Raw genomic sequence first — 13,887 nt, forward strand, 5'->3', positions numbered from 1 at the left:
TAATTCTTCTGCTGTATTCAATCTACTGTTTGCAATCTCTTAATATTGAAATTTTTGAGCTGCTGGACAAGGCATATTTCAATAAGCTGGAAGCACTACTATATCAAGAAATAAGCTATATTTGAATGACAAAAAGAGATTTCTGAAGACTATTTAATATAGCTTGAAAGAAGACTTTAACAGTTAAAAATATACTTACTGGCTTTGCAAAGACTAGAATTAATTCTCTAGATTCTTAATATTAATTATATTAATTTGAAACTGCTCAAGCTTCTATACTGCTAGTTAAATCTTCTATTTCTAGTAATATGCATCAGCTCTGACAAGAGATCAAGAGTATATGTCTCTGGTATAGCCTAAATTTGCAGAGTATTGAATAGATTATTTAAGCCAGTAAGTAGTTTGCTCTTTATAATAAACTGCTGGAACATAAGAATCAGCAGCTAAGATTAATTCTAGTGATAAAGAAGCAATATCATAAGCAAGACAAGTCTCTAGACCTACTTAATAAAGATAATTCTAGTTAAGTAAAGTTCTGGTCTCTAACAAAAGTTCTTAAGACATGCAAGCATCTGAATAAAATAGAGACTGAAAAAGCTGATAAAATTACTTAAACATAAGAAACAAAACTTCAACAAAAGCTTTAAAAGAAGCAGACTGCTAGAGATATTAAAAAAAGATAAATTAAATAGGAGAATGTTTATAAAAAGATCTGGAAGTAACAAGAGACTGAAAAAATCAAATATACTAGATAAAGAGAGATACAATATGTTGCTTATAAGAAGAAGACTTTACAACTAGCAGAGAAGAAAAGATAGATAATTAAACATGCTAATAAATACTGACAGTCAGGGCTTCAAGCACTAGCTTCAAAGTGCTGTTAGAAGGACTCCTCTACTAAAGAGTCTTATTATGAAGAGTCTATACAATCTTTCAAAAGAGAAAGTAAGAGCTCTACAAGCATCTCTAGCAAGATATTAGGCTCTCTAGCTGAGAAATCTACTGTTGACATTTCTTTGAATTCTTTTCTATCTACCCCCCAAATCTCCCACTCTGGCTGTAATATTAGGCTGTCCACCTGTTTATTTTCCTAACTATACTAATTTCTATGCTTTAAAGAATACATTCATTTAATATTTAATAGCTATTTAATAATAAAGATCTGGTTGTTGAGATATTTAATAAATTCATTGCGTGGAGCTTTTGGCGAAATTTGGCTCGTTTAGTGGTGAACTACCTTACCTCCTGGGATCTTCCCCAACCCAACCTCCTCCACACCACACCTGCACATTCTGTGTAGCCGCCCATCACCTCATGGCGTACTTTGGCCCAACCCTTATTTGGCTGCGATCATTATGCGCGGAGGCTCTTTTCGTCTACCTGCTAGTATTATTACTTCCCTGCTCCTCGCATTCCCAAACACCCGTCGTGTCTCGCTGCCCATTTCCCTACTCCACTTTTGGCCAGCAGCAGTCAGGACCATGGCTTCAACCTCTCACTCACCTCCACGCAGATTCCCTTTGTCGGGGTTTGTGGCTCTTGACCCAAAGCTGAAGGTAGAAGAGGAGGAACTACCCTCCTATGTGCCAGGAGATTTTTACCCAGTTACAATTGGTGAGGTCTTCGTGGAGAGATACCAAGTAGTAGCTAAACTTGGCTTTGGTATGTCGTCTACAGTTTGGCTTTGTCGGGACCTTGTGTTAGCATTTCCCAAAATATGCGCGCATGCTGTGACTTCAAGATGACCAACTTTCCTGTTAGGGATCATCGATATCTATCTCTCAAAGTATGCACTTCACACAAACAGCAAAATAATGAAATTGCCATCTGCAACCATCTCAAGGCAAGCAACATTGAGCACCCCGGAACACCATTTGTTCGCATGATACTTGATTCTTTCAACATCATGGGTCCAACTGGGAACCAACACCAGTGCTTGCTTTACCAACCTCTTGGGATGAGCTACACAGAATTTCTTGATTTGTTTCCCGACAAGCAGATGCCTGAGGCCCCTGCTTCAGAGGAGCATGCAGTTGATACTCTTGGGGCTAGACTATTTACATAAAGCCAAGGTTGCCCACACAGGTACGTTTTCCTTATCTGGTACATACAACGCAAGCTTGGGACCCAAGTACTGAGGTGTCTAGACATATCTGCAAATAACATTCTCCAAGGGATCACCGATCTTACAGCCCTTTCTGAAATTGAAGATGGTGAGGCCAGCCAGCCAATTGCTAGAAAGGTTCTTGATGACCGCACGATCTATATCTCGCGACCCATGCCGATAAACACAGGATTACCTGTTCTCTGCGACTTTGGTGAAGCCCGCATCGGTGACAAGCACAAGGGTGATGTCATGCCAGGGATTTACAGGGCCCCAGAGGTTATTCTGGACATGGAGTGGGATTCTAAAGTGGATATTTGGGCAGTCGGCCTCACAGTAAGGGGATTATCTCTGCCAAATGTTCTACGCATGTGAGGTGCAACTAATTTTGTTGTTCAAGACCTGGGATCTCCTCGAAACAGGAAACCTTTTTCTCGCAAGAAAAGACGGCCTACTGAATGATGAACAGCACCTAGCTGAAATGGTGTCACTTCTTGGGCCCCCGCCTCTCAAGTTCATAAGACGAAGTGACAAGTGTCTTCAGTACTGGGATGAAAACGGTACAATTATAACCCAGCAATTGCAGACTACCTTGCAAGCTAACAAGTGTTGTCTGTAGCAAACTGGAAAGGATCTATTCCTATCCCGGAGCAATCTTTTGAGATACGCGAGCGGAGCCTGGAAGGGGATGTCCGTACTATGTTCTTACATTTCCTACGATCGGCGCTCACATGGTTACCTGAAGAGAGGCTTCCAGCTGAAGATCTGGCACGGCACGCATTTCTTATGCAGCCCCTACTGGTTGCAGGCGGTCCGAAACAGCATTCTTGATGATCTGCTTCAATAATTAGGTTGTTAGGTGTGTGGTTTATACACACTCCTTGTCATCTGTACAGCATTCTCGAGAATCAATGGCAAACAGCAGCAGGACGGAAACAGAGACATTTTGCCACTGGTTGGCCATTGAAGAACACCTTCACAACCCAGACTCGCCCTTGACAAGAAAGCAAGAAGATCTACCAGGGAGGTCTAAGCTGCCTGGTTGTTTGAACATTGATCCTACTCCACTCTATCAAATTCCCCGCTCCTATCTGCAGACCAAGTACGTGATAGACTGGAATACATTCTCAGAATGAAGAATGAAAGTGAGATTTCGGTGTAGATCTCAAAAGAAATGGAGTAGTGACACTGGCATTTTGAGCAGAATGTAAACTTTCAGTGATGTGAAAATGAGGGCCTCTCTGCCAACAATGGTGGTTTTGCCACTCCTTCACGGTCCCCATTGCATTCTTGTAAAATGACAGCAAGCACTAATAATTTCAAGCTGCTTAGTTGTCAGTTGCTTGTTGAACCGGAACTCACTGAGGACAATCACTGAAGACAACAGCTTCATTAAATAAGAAAAGCGGGTGCATGGCCATCCTCTTCCAGGAGAGCTGGGACTTACAATTCTTCCTCCCTTCCAGCACAATCACCCCCCTCTGATATACTCTCTATAAATTCAGGATTTGAATCAAGTGCTGATTACTGAAATAAAGCTTCACTCCACATCATTTTCATTGACCAGGTCACCGAGTCCAGTGCTTTCCATCAAAACCTGACATGCAGCTGCTGCATCAACTTGGAGATCCTCCTGCACTAAGGCCACCAGAAGTTCAGGCACGAGCACCTCTCTGGTGTAAGTTAGGACGCCATAATGCTGGACAAGTTTGTCCACGGCAGTGATTTGATGAATATGAGGAACGAAGTGAGATATAACATGCTCCAACCTGTGTCTAGTCAGCAAAGCAAGGAAATTGAAATATGTGAGATACAGGAGACTTACAAGAGCTCATCACCCCGTGGACCATAATAACTGGCCCAGTGTTGTGGCCGCTGATAGATATATTCCATGTTATCCACAGAGATTTGACTCTGAAGGGTAGATTTATACTCTAACTTGTACTTAGGCTCTAGCACCTCATGTAGATGAGGATGATATTGTTTGAGGCGCTCATCGAGACCACTCCAGTCAATATCGGGATAAACATGCCTTGTCCATTCTTGCTTTGTGCTTTCCTTCCGGTGTGCCTTGCAGAGCTGAATCTGCTGGCGACCTGGTATAAAGGCACTTTTGATGCAATATTTCTGGAAAAGTGAGGCATCGAGTGGACATTGACAAATAGGACAAATCGCAGCGTCAGCAAAAACTCCCGGCTGAATGGCATCTTGCTCCAACAAATGAGGATCAATGTATGGAAGAAGCTCGGTAGCGCTTAACTTGCCTGTAGCAACATGTCCAGAAGCTTTGACGCCAGCTCCACTGCTTCTGGGAGAGGAGTATCCTGAGTCTACACTCTGGCTGTGCGTTTCACCAAGGTTTACTGGTACCTGGCCTTTTGCCGTCTTCCTGGTTTGTGCCTGAGTCACTTGACAGCAATCACTCTTGTTTCGTCTCGGCTGCTTTTGCTGTGGTTTCTCTACCTCTGAGGTGTCAGAGTCCAAGTCCTTCCTCTTAAATCTTGCGGGGTTGGTAATGTGGACATCAAGGCCCCCACTATTGGTGTTCTTGACTTATGATAGATCTGGTTGCCCTGCTTCAGGCTTGGACCCGCGGCCTGTGCATTGCTTTGGCATGGGAATACAATGGACATTGTCAAGATGGTACTGGAGTTCCGACAATGAATCAAACAGCATGTCACAATGTGGACCACAATGTGCTGGCCTGCCATTATTCAGAGCCATGTAATACTGGTCCATGTCCCTCTTAAGGGACTGATGATCCAGAAAGGGTTTCATGCGCTCACATGCAGACATAGTAGCATCCAGGAGATGTCTAGGACTGTATCCTGGTGAAGCTAGCATCCCCCAGGCATCAAGGTAGCCATACTGAAGGGGGATGGTTTCCGGGTGGTGCTGACAGTGTTCCTTAAACTGTGTCTCATTGGTGATCCACAGGTAACAGATGAAGCACAGAGCTGCATAGCCATACTGCTTTTCCAGGTTTCTCTGGAGGCATCTATAGATATGCTTCCATCTCTTTCTAGTAGATGCAGCCGATTCACTGAGGACAGGAAAGAGAACACAGGTTAGCCAATTGAAATTGCCAGAGCATGATCAGATGTAAATTCTCAGAGGAACGAACTTATCCAGGAGAATGGAGCATTCAGGACAGTGATCATTGTCTGCTTTAAGTGCTGGGTGGTCTGAGATAGGCCTCTTCTGCCTGCAGAGTTTGACCATGAGCTCAATTGCCTCTCAGCCCTCCTTGCTTTGTAGTGAAATAGTAAGGAATAGCAGTTCACTGAGCCTCTTTTGTTTGGGCATCAGGTGGGAAGCCTGATCAAACCACATCCAGTGATATGATAGAGTATGATCATCATGCTCACAAACTCCAGGTTTGCACTCCTTTTGCTAACATTGCTGCCATACTTCCAACTCTCAGGCCATAAGCCGATGTTTCTGCTTATAGAGTGCTCACTGCTGCACTTCCAAGTTCTGGGATTGCTCATCGGAGCTTGCAGTTTCAATCATCTCAGTCAGCTTGATAATCTGATCATTAAGCTCAGCACACTCTGCATTGTCCTCCAGATCTTCCTGCAGTTTCGCTGGTAGGGCCTGCCATAATTTTGGGTGACGCCGCAATGTTAAACCGCGAAATGGTTCTGCCAGGTTCTCTTCACAGTCCAACTTCAGAATGTTCAACACGCCCTGAACACTGCTAGTTGAGCTCATGTAGGACTCAAAAAATATCCTAGGATTTAACCCATGGCCAGCAAACTGTGCTTTTTCTTCCATACTGTATCCTTCCGCTATCACCACAAATACCAGTAAACCATTAGTGTAAGACTCAAATCTCAGTTGGGTTACAAATGCTTACCATTTGCCTGAACAAGTCCCTCTCTACACAAAGCATGAACAGTAGGCGGCTTTTCATACCCAGTACAGAAACCCAGCTTTCTTAGTTCACTACCTGCCCGATTCCCAGTGAGGATCTGACCAGTCAGGGCTCCATTCTCAATTTTCTCAAAGAATGCTGTCCCGTTGTCATTAGAATCATGGGCAGCAGAGAGGCAAGCAGTTGATCATTGTGAGACATTATGCATCTTACTTGAAAACCCTCTAGAGTCTGAGTCATACAGATCAATGGTTGGACAATCTAGCACAAGTTCATAAGCCTTTTCATATGGTGGTGGCTCAAGTGCGAATATCTCATCAGCTGTCTTGAAGTCGCGGAAAAGACCACATGCCAGGCAAATCACAAGTGGCTCCAATACTGGATTCAAATATAGGGGATTAGGCCCAATATTTTCTTGCATCGGATGCCGGGGCCTGAATCACACATTAGATAAAGCAAACCCAGTTGGACCATTCTGAACTCACTGTTTGTCTTCATTGTTCATGTTCTTTGCATCTCGTTTTGGGCGGACAACCATTTGAGCTTGGCCGTTGCGATCACGGATAACAACAAAGGTCAAGTCCTGGTTTCAAATCAGTTTCTCCCAAAAGCAGTCTAGGAGGATTTGCTACTCACATCAGGGACATACATCCCCCGGCCCGATTGTCCTCGCGCATTTGACTCAACATACTCGCCCTGACGTGCAGATGAATACATGGACATCTTGAGGATGGCTGAGTGGTATACTCGATATATCAGAGCGAAATACTCGTGCCAATCATGGCCCCACAATTGCTCTAGCAGATGCTTGAAATGGGCTAATGTCGCATAGGTTTTCTCCTCAACTTTAAGGTTGAGAGGGACAATCGTGGGTAATGTATTAATAATAAATTATACAGTTGCTAATTAGCTTTGGCGATATTCAGTAAGCAGCTGGGTAACCACAGTATGGATCACCTACATGTGTGCCAGAGTTGGTCACCCTACTTGGCATCTTTTGCTTTTGTCGACGGGCCCACTCCGCGATGAATTGCTTCCATCTCTCCATGATATATGATGCTTTCGGTCTTGGTTCATTTTTCTTCTGCCCTCTAGCACTACTCGCAAGGAAGACTATGAAGTCTCTCATTGTCTTCTCATCCAAGATGTTGTCGCCGTGTTTTTCACTACACCTACACAGCCGTCAGCCATAGAAAGAATAGATGATAGGAGACACTTACCTCTTCCATACCGCCCATACTTTGCCATATTCTCGCTCGGGAGATTCTGACAATTTTCTCTGCTCTGGTTCAGCACTGATCTCGGGATTTTCAGGAATGTAACCATTTGCGTCAGCTCTCTCCTCCAAGTCTTCGTAGGAGACTTTCTTAGGCATTGCGCAAGAGTCTCTGTGAGAGGTTGAGATAACACGCCAGTGGAGGTGGGAATTCTCTGTTGATCAACATAGAAATGGGAAGAGGTAGGCAAGAAGGTAATGAGAAGAGAACCTGGAAGTCCAGGTGAACTGGACAGGCTGGACTCTTGGAAGCTCGCGGTTATTTGGGTGAAACCGTTGTCCAGACCAACACGCGCCTTTTAACCATCCCTGATCTGCAGCTAGCAAATCGCACTGCCAGGCGTGGTAGGATGCCCCCGTAGCAGCCTCTAATTGGCGGGGGGAAGGTAGCCTAACCATGGGGGCCCAACGCCAAAAAGGGGCCCGCCCCCCAAAAGCACTGCTAAAGCCACCACCGTTGCGGGCTCGAGAGCGTTTACCGGAGGCTCAAAAGCTTGGGGCTAAGCATCAATTCCATATTTCGCGCACTGCTCGCTCTTGCCAGTCTTGTTTCTCTTCCTTCCTTTCTTTTTTTTTCTTTTTGCTCCTGTGAACAGTGCCCTTCTCTTCTACTTTATGAGATTCACCCAAGGATGGCTCTCTACTCTCTCGTTTGAGACCCAAATCAGTGATGGTCCTGCTCGTTCCTTTCCTTGGCCTGTTTTTCGCCCCCCTGTCTTTTGCTCAGGATGCGATAGCGTCAACTTCTATAAGCTCTGCCGCGTCAGCGAGTAGTTCAGCTTCGCCAGCCATCGGCTGGTCTATTCCCTTGGTCGGCCTCGAAGATAACCCAAAGAAGCCATGGGGAGCGAACGTTTCGCTTGACAGCGTTCACAACGCCGGCTATCAGGTAGTTCCTATTGTTATAGGCAGCAACGGGAATGTCAACACCGGACGAGATTCTCCAAGCGACGTTGCAACATTTCCCTTCGCTGTCAGCGCGGATCCGAATGGCGATCGTATCTTCATGTCCCCCGAGAATAACACTGTCCTGTCGCTAGGCGTAAGCTCTTCGCTAAGTTTCTCGCAAAAATCTGGAAACCGCAAGGAGACCATACCTTCTGTTCCCTTCTGCCTCAACCTCGGCCGCAAGGGACTCTGGAACGGGTCCTTGACTCTAGGAGATCATTTCTACGACCGGAATCGCATCCTTCATCAGATATCATTCGATGGAGTTCCCGATACAAATGATGCGCACAATGGCACGTTCTTGATATCAGGGAGGCAAAAAATCAATAACGTGGAAATGGCGATATTGAATTGGGGCGATGTCACTAGAACTGAACAAGAATCTCTTCCGACGTCAGAAGATGTGATTTTGGACTTCAATAGCGAAAGTGTTACCTTTCCCCGTCAAGATTGGTGTGGTAGAAACGTGTCCTTCACTTTCTTTGGCAGCGCTCTGAACGTGCGCATTCCCGATTACTTGACCAAGTCCCCTGACCGCTGCAAGCCATTTGAGAATACAAACCCCCCTGGAGCCCCTCTGATTCTCGGAAAAACCTTTCTTCCAAATGGTAAATATCCTTGTTCGCCCAGGTGGTGATATGTACCTGGCGGCCGCAAACACATGGGACCTTCCACCTTTTCCTGAAACAATTTCAGACATGGGTTACATCGGCTATCCAGACGAGCCTATCCCACCGGCGTCACCCACGCCCACTCCATCCTCCGGACCATCGGAGGGTAAAAGAAGAATGTCGGTGGGGTTGTGGGTGGTACCGTTGGGGGTATTGTTGGACTTGATCAGAGCCATTGCCTTCCTGCTTCGTAGGCGGCTCGTAAGGTCGAAACAACCGCCTCCTTATACGGCGAAGGACCCCAACGCTATTCCTTTGAATTGAAAGCTATATTTTGGCATGTGTTTATTTCCATCAGTGTCGTAAATCGCCTGATTCCTCCTGGATAAAAGGGGCATGAATAATAGGGGCAGGGGTGAACACAAAGCTTGGATTTTGAACAGATCTTTCGATTTTCTTGGGACTTTTGTATTTCTTCTGTTGATATAACAAGCTAGATGATAGAGCTTTTATGGTAGATCTGCTATGATATGAGATGATTTCTTCCAAAAATACTCAATCAGTGTGCGATGCTGAGAGTGCTGATCTGTAGCTACGCTAATTAGTTAGTTATATTAGTGTCTGATGCATTTATGTGAAAGTTTGTGTTAAAATTACAATTTTGGCGGGATGGCTGCTACAACTAACTCGTTATTAGGTTGCTGCAGCTGCTGATTCGCCTTTGCCGAGGATCTCGAGTTTCAAGCGCTCGGAGAACGTCGAGGATGACTCCGCAGGGAACGCAATACCAGCCTCAGATGTCATCATTGCCCGAGATTCTTCCCCGCCCTTTGGGGTCGAGAGCACAGGGCAATATATTCAACAAGATTATCCTCCAAGAAACGCAGTTCTATGTCAACGGATAAGATTTGCTCCAGTGTGCTAGTTATCCCTTCGGTTTGGCCCTACAACCATGTCTTTCGATTCCATCCCTATTCTAGACCTCTCTCAGGCCCGGGATCCCAGCTCCAAACCAGCCTTCCTGCTCGACCTCCGCCATGCCCTCCTTGAAGTGGGCTTCCTCTACATCAAAAACACCGGCATCGACTCCAAACTGATCCAGGATGTCATCACAGAAGGAAAGCGGTTCTTTGACCTGCCGACAGAGAAGAAATTGGAAATTGAGATGAAAAATGCGCCCAGTTTTCTCGGTATGCCGACTACCGCCATCCCGCATCCCGATACAACTCCCCTGACCGCGATATCTCTCCACCACCACGTTTCAGGACCTCTAGTTAACCATCACTGCTCTCTTCTTCGTGATTAGGATACAGCAAACTTGGAAACGAAATCACCCGCTTCAAAACCGATTGGCGCGAGCAAATCGACCTCTCCACCAACCATCCCCTTCCCTCCTCATCCGATCCCCTCTACCACAACCTTCTCGCCCCCAACCAATGGCCCGATGAGCAGTCCATTCCCCGCTTCCGGCCCGTGTACGAAGAGTACATGAAGAAGATGGGGGCTATTAGTATGGAGTTCATCTCCCTTGTTGCTGAGGCCATCGGACTCCCGTCCGACGCTTTCAATCGCTTCTTCGACGCCGATCAGCAGCATAAGTTGAAGATCGTGAAATACCCTGACCTGGAAGAGCTAGGTATTGACGGAGATGTAGAGCAGCAGGGGGTCGGTCCGCACAAAGATAGTATGTTGACGAGCTATTTGTTGCAGGCAAGTCATCATCGAGGACTACAGGTGCAGAACCATCGGGGAGAATGGATCGATTGCCCGCCCATTGATGGGACGCTAGTGGTGGCAATTGGTCAGGGGCTGGAGGCCATCACCCAGGGTGTTTGCCAGAGGTAACCATGGACTGCAACATTTCGGTGGCTAAGGTGTGTTTTTGGGTCCGCTGACGAGACAATAGCACAACGCATCGCGTTCTCTCTCCGGCACGAGGCTCCGGCGCCCGGTATAGTGTTCCATTCTTCCAGGGCGTGAGTTACGATGCTACTTTCGAAAGTATGGAGGTTCCAGAGCACGTCAAGGCTCTCCGGCAGGAAGTCATCCAGAAGAATGGAATCCGTGAGGATGATATCGAATTCACATTCTCTAAGGGCCGGTGGGGGCATCTAGGGGAGGCGACTTTGATGAATAGGGTGAAAAGCCATCCAGATGTGGGAGAAAGATGGGTGAGTGCTCTTTCATGTCTCTCATGTCTCCTACTCTGGGACAGTTCTTCTTACTGACAAAATTGATAGTATCCGACCTTGCTGCAGAAGATTAGGGAGGAGCAGGCGAGGAATAACCAAGTGAGTGAGATTCCTCAGGGCATACTGAAAGATCAGGCACAAGGCCAAGCCCAATCAGTCAAGGCCCATTAATGTGGGGATACCACCGTCATACATCTATGTATATACCGTACTCCATACATACTACGATATTATGAATTAAACCTACGATGTCATGGATTTTGGTGCAGGGGCTCGACATTTATCTGATCCGGGCTTTGAAATTCGCTTGCCTATGTTTAGAATACCTCACTCCACTGTTGAATGTTTCTTAACAGTAAACCCGCGCAAGCCATTTCTATCCATAATAATGAGCCTTTCTTTTATTATCCCCTTACCCAGCTTTTATCCATGAAGAAAAGAAACAATCTAATCGCTCTTGAGACCGATCCGGCCTATCCCTCTCAGCCCCCACCAGCTCAAGCCCACAATCACTGCTCCCGCCGCAAAACTCATCCAATACGCCGCTTGATACCCCTTCAGGACTGCTTCGACCACCATCTCGTTTCTGTCACCCTCGTCGCCAGCCCCCACATCACCGGTAACAGCATTCGCTGCAACGGCAGTAACGGCGAGGCCGACAGACATTCCGATCTGAGAGATAGTATTAAACACTCCACCCGCCAGGCCATGCATTTTAGCAGGAAAGGCGGAAGTGATTACGAGATTTGACACCGTGAACAGCGTGTCTGCAGAAACAGGAATGAGCGCCACGGAGAGAAATGGCGCTGTCCAGTAGCTCCATTCAGGCTTGGCGGCCGCCATAAGCAAGGGTGCGATAGCGGATACAATCGCTGCGACAATACAGAGTACGTTGGCCTTCACCCTAGGAACCAGGAGGCCAGTGGCGATGTTGGTCAGGGCGCCCGAGATGACCATGGGAATAAAGCGGACGGAGGCTTGGAGCGCTGACAGATTTTGGATTCGCTGGAAGTAGAGCGATGTGAAGTACTGGAAGGCGTTGAAGACGGCCCAGGTCAAGAAAACGGAGATACAGATGGCCGTGAAGTTGCGTGCCCGGCGGGGTGCAGACGCCGCATCTGCTTTGAACAGGGAGGGTGGGACCATCGCGACGCGTCCAAGCTTTTCCTGGCGAAATATCCAGAATATGAATGCCACGAAAATAACAAGGGATAGGATTAGCAAGGAGAGGTTGACCGGTTTAACGAGTTCGCGAATAGAAGCAGTCATTGTCCTAAGATAAGCATTAATATTTTAGACGCCAGAGTGGTTCGGAGGAAAGGAAGCATACGATAGGGTATAGGAGAATATTCCAAGCGACAAGCTGATAAGAATTGTTCCTATCCAGTCGATTTCATTGTACAAGCGCCTCAAGGTAATTGGCGAGACCATTCGAGGATCCTTCGGGATCTGCCAAACCGCAATGAGAAGAATGCAAATGTTCAACGCGGCAACGATATAATAACCATATCTCCATCCAATTCCCGCAATGAGCACGCCTCCAAGCACAATCCCCAGGGAAAATCCTACAGGCTGAGCCGCACCAAGACATGCAAAGGCGATGTTTCTCCGTTTCCCAGGCTGAAACGTTGTCGTAATGATACATACAGCACTGGGAAGGCTAAGAGACAGGGCGACACCCGAGATCGCACGGAAGACAATAAGTTGAATTCCTGTTGTAGCAAGGCCACAGCCTAAGGTAAAAGCAGAGAGCAGGCCGCATCCCGCAAGATAAAGTGGTCGGCTACCAACTACATCTCCCACTGAGCCAGAGAGCAGGAGGGTGCAACCACATGCTAGGCCATATACTGATGCCGGCCTAGAGGCATGATAAGGATCAATGGCTATAGCAAATGGTGGAAATTGCGCACATACCAGAGTAGCAGGTTCTCGGCCAGTCCAATATCCTTTGCAATCACAGGTAGCCCCACGGTTAAAATACCCGTGAGCAACGAATTCATGAGCGTCATGCTCGAAGCTGTTGCAATGATAATCACTGCTTTGAGCGCGGATATCTGGGTCGCACCCGGCGCATTGGTAGAAATTTCGCCCGTCAGGTTCTCTCGCGAGACATTGTGAGAAGCACCCGTTACCTGCTCAGGGGAAGTGGACAGGATTACTCCAGTAGATTTGGATACTGTCTGGTAGATTGATGCGGGGCGCCGTACTTCTGTGGACGTTCGTGACATACTGTAGAATCCTAGGGTAATAGCTTATCAAGGGGCATAGCCTCTAAAAGGCAGTGAATGCAAGGTCTTTTCCAAGATAAATCCACTGGAAAATGGTGAAAGAAATGTCATTCCACTGCAATTGAGACGGAGAGACAACGCCACAGGACGACTCAGGTGGGAGGCGAGTCATCGGGTTCGGCCCGCCTGAAAATAAAAAAAAAAAAAAGACAAGCACATTTTCACATTTGCAGCAGGGCGTGGGCCAAAGCATAACTTCCGCCCGGCAAACCCAACAGAAGGCCAAACTCTGTTCTTCTTCAAGTTTCATTTCTCCAATCTGCCTACTCCGGAATAGTTCTAAGAAACACGATCCTGGGAAGACCCTAATGGATATTTCTAATCAGAGAGCTTCCTCTCCAGGAAGCGGCACTGATGCAGCATCTTTGAGTGACGCTACTAGCCGCCACGATCTAACTAGGAATTTAAGGAAATGGAAACGCTGCGCCAAGACGAAGGTTGGCTTCGCTGCCCGTGAAATTAGTTAGTTAACCCAACCACTCAACGCGTCACGCGTCTTGTCGCGTACTTCACACTTCGAACAACAGCTCAAGCGGAGAGTCCCATGCGGTGGCCTTGAAGATTGATGAACCAAAGGTTTTGCCGTCGCAT

General features: G+C 46.8%; 7 protein-coding genes across 7 annotated transcripts; 3 read left to right on the plus strand and 4 right to left on the minus strand.

Moving 5' to 3' along the window:
• Positions 1–1,481: 1,481 nt before the first annotated feature.
• D8B26_000110 (uncharacterized protein) lies at positions 1,482–3,219 on the plus strand (the record flags this gene model as incomplete). Its single annotated transcript, XM_066123114.1, has 5 exons — positions 1,482–1,662; positions 2,053–2,085; positions 2,148–2,440; positions 2,505–2,664; positions 2,724–3,219. The coding sequence occupies 5 exons, from the start codon at positions 1,482–1,484 to the stop codon at positions 2,933–2,935; spliced, it is 879 nt and encodes a 292-aa protein (XP_065979186.1). The 3' UTR covers positions 2,936–3,219.
• A 66-nt stretch (positions 3,220–3,285) lies between these two features.
• Positions 3,286–5,326, minus strand: D8B26_000111 (uncharacterized protein; the record flags this gene model as incomplete). Its single annotated transcript, XM_003067674.2, has 5 exons — positions 3,286–3,428; positions 3,552–3,873; positions 3,930–4,656; positions 4,729–5,147; positions 5,229–5,326. 4 exons carry the CDS (start codon positions 5,324–5,326, stop codon positions 3,645–3,647), a joined length of 1,473 nt encoding a protein of 490 aa, XP_003067720.2. The 3' UTR covers positions 3,286–3,428; positions 3,552–3,644.
• Positions 5,327–5,412: 86 nt separating this feature from the next.
• On the minus strand, positions 5,413–6,767 carry D8B26_000112 (uncharacterized protein). Its single transcript, XM_003067673.2, has 5 exons — positions 6,618–6,767; positions 6,467–6,564; positions 6,195–6,415; positions 5,964–6,119; positions 5,413–5,895 (listed from the first exon to the last, which is right to left on the minus strand). The coding sequence occupies exons 1-5, from the start codon at positions 6,702–6,704 to the stop codon at positions 5,561–5,563; spliced, it is 897 nt and encodes a 298-aa protein (XP_003067719.2). The 5' UTR covers positions 6,705–6,767; the 3' UTR covers positions 5,413–5,560.
• A 136-nt stretch (positions 6,768–6,903) lies between these two features.
• Positions 6,904–7,356, minus strand: D8B26_000113 (uncharacterized protein; the record flags this gene model as incomplete). The annotated part of the gene is made up of 2 exons (XM_066123115.1): positions 6,904–7,153; positions 7,202–7,356. The coding sequence occupies 2 exons, from the start codon at positions 7,354–7,356 to the stop codon at positions 6,904–6,906; spliced, it is 405 nt and encodes a 134-aa protein (XP_065979187.1).
• Positions 7,357–7,927: 571 nt separating this feature from the next.
• D8B26_000114 (uncharacterized protein) lies at positions 7,928–9,140 on the plus strand (the record flags this gene model as incomplete). Its single annotated transcript, XM_066123116.1, has 3 exons — positions 7,928–8,813; positions 8,902–8,995; positions 9,071–9,140. 3 exons carry the CDS (start codon positions 7,928–7,930, stop codon positions 9,138–9,140), a joined length of 1,050 nt encoding a protein of 349 aa, XP_065979188.1.
• Positions 9,141–9,720: 580 nt separating this feature from the next.
• On the plus strand, positions 9,721–12,281 carry D8B26_000115 (uncharacterized protein). Its single transcript, XM_003067671.2, has 4 exons — positions 9,721–10,006; positions 10,123–10,657; positions 10,723–10,987; positions 11,057–12,281. The coding sequence occupies exons 1-4, from the start codon at positions 9,769–9,771 to the stop codon at positions 11,177–11,179; spliced, it is 1,161 nt and encodes a 386-aa protein (XP_003067717.1). The 5' UTR covers positions 9,721–9,768; the 3' UTR covers positions 11,180–12,281.
• Positions 11,369–13,381, minus strand: D8B26_000116 (uncharacterized protein). Its single transcript, XM_003067670.2, has 3 exons — positions 12,923–13,381; positions 12,339–12,866; positions 11,369–12,281 (listed from the first exon to the last, which is right to left on the minus strand). Exons 1-3 carry the CDS (start codon positions 13,234–13,236, stop codon positions 11,456–11,458), a joined length of 1,668 nt encoding a protein of 555 aa, XP_003067716.2. The 5' UTR covers positions 13,237–13,381; the 3' UTR covers positions 11,369–11,455.
• Positions 13,382–13,887: the final 506 nt, after the last annotated feature.

Source organism: Coccidioides posadasii, chromosome 1 (assembly GCF_018416015.2).
Source record: "Coccidioides posadasii str. Silveira chromosome 1, complete sequence".
NCBI lineage: Eukaryota > Fungi > Ascomycota > Eurotiomycetes > Onygenales > Onygenaceae > Coccidioides > Coccidioides posadasii.

Excerpts from the sequence above, each read along its gene's own strand:
- D8B26_000112 (XM_003067673.2), bottom strand. The coding sequence starts at position 6,704 with ATGTCCATGTATTCATCTGCACGTCAGGGCGAGTATGTTGAGTCAAAT. Across the intron at positions 6,120-6,194 it reads AGACTCTAGAGGGTTTTCAA|CATTCTTTGAGAAAATTGAG; the intron begins GTAAGATGCATA and ends ACAACGGGACAG. Across the intron at positions 5,896-5,963 it reads GGGACTTGTTCAGGCAAATG|CGGAAGGATACAGTATGGAA; the intron begins GTAAGCATTTGT and ends TTGTGGTGATAG.
- D8B26_000115 (XM_003067671.2), top strand. The coding sequence starts at position 9,769 with ATGTCTTTCGATTCCATCCCTATTCTAGACCTCTCTCAGGCCCGGGAT. Across the intron at positions 10,658-10,722 it reads ACCCAGGGTGTTTGCCAGAG|CACAACGCATCGCGTTCTCT; the intron begins GTAACCATGGAC and ends ACGAGACAATAG. Across the intron at positions 10,988-11,056 it reads CAGATGTGGGAGAAAGATGG|TATCCGACCTTGCTGCAGAA; the intron begins GTGAGTGCTCTT and ends CAAAATTGATAG.
- D8B26_000116 (XM_003067670.2), bottom strand. The coding sequence starts at position 13,236 with ATGTCACGAACGTCCACAGAAGTACGGCGCCCCGCATCAATCTACCAG. Across the intron at positions 12,867-12,922 it reads GCCGAGAACCTGCTACTCTG|GCCGGCATCAGTATATGGCC; the intron begins GTATGTGCGCAA and ends TCATGCCTCTAG. Across the intron at positions 12,282-12,338 it reads ATATTCTCCTATACCCTATC|GACAATGACTGCTTCTATTC; the intron begins GTATGCTTCCTT and ends TGCTTATCTTAG.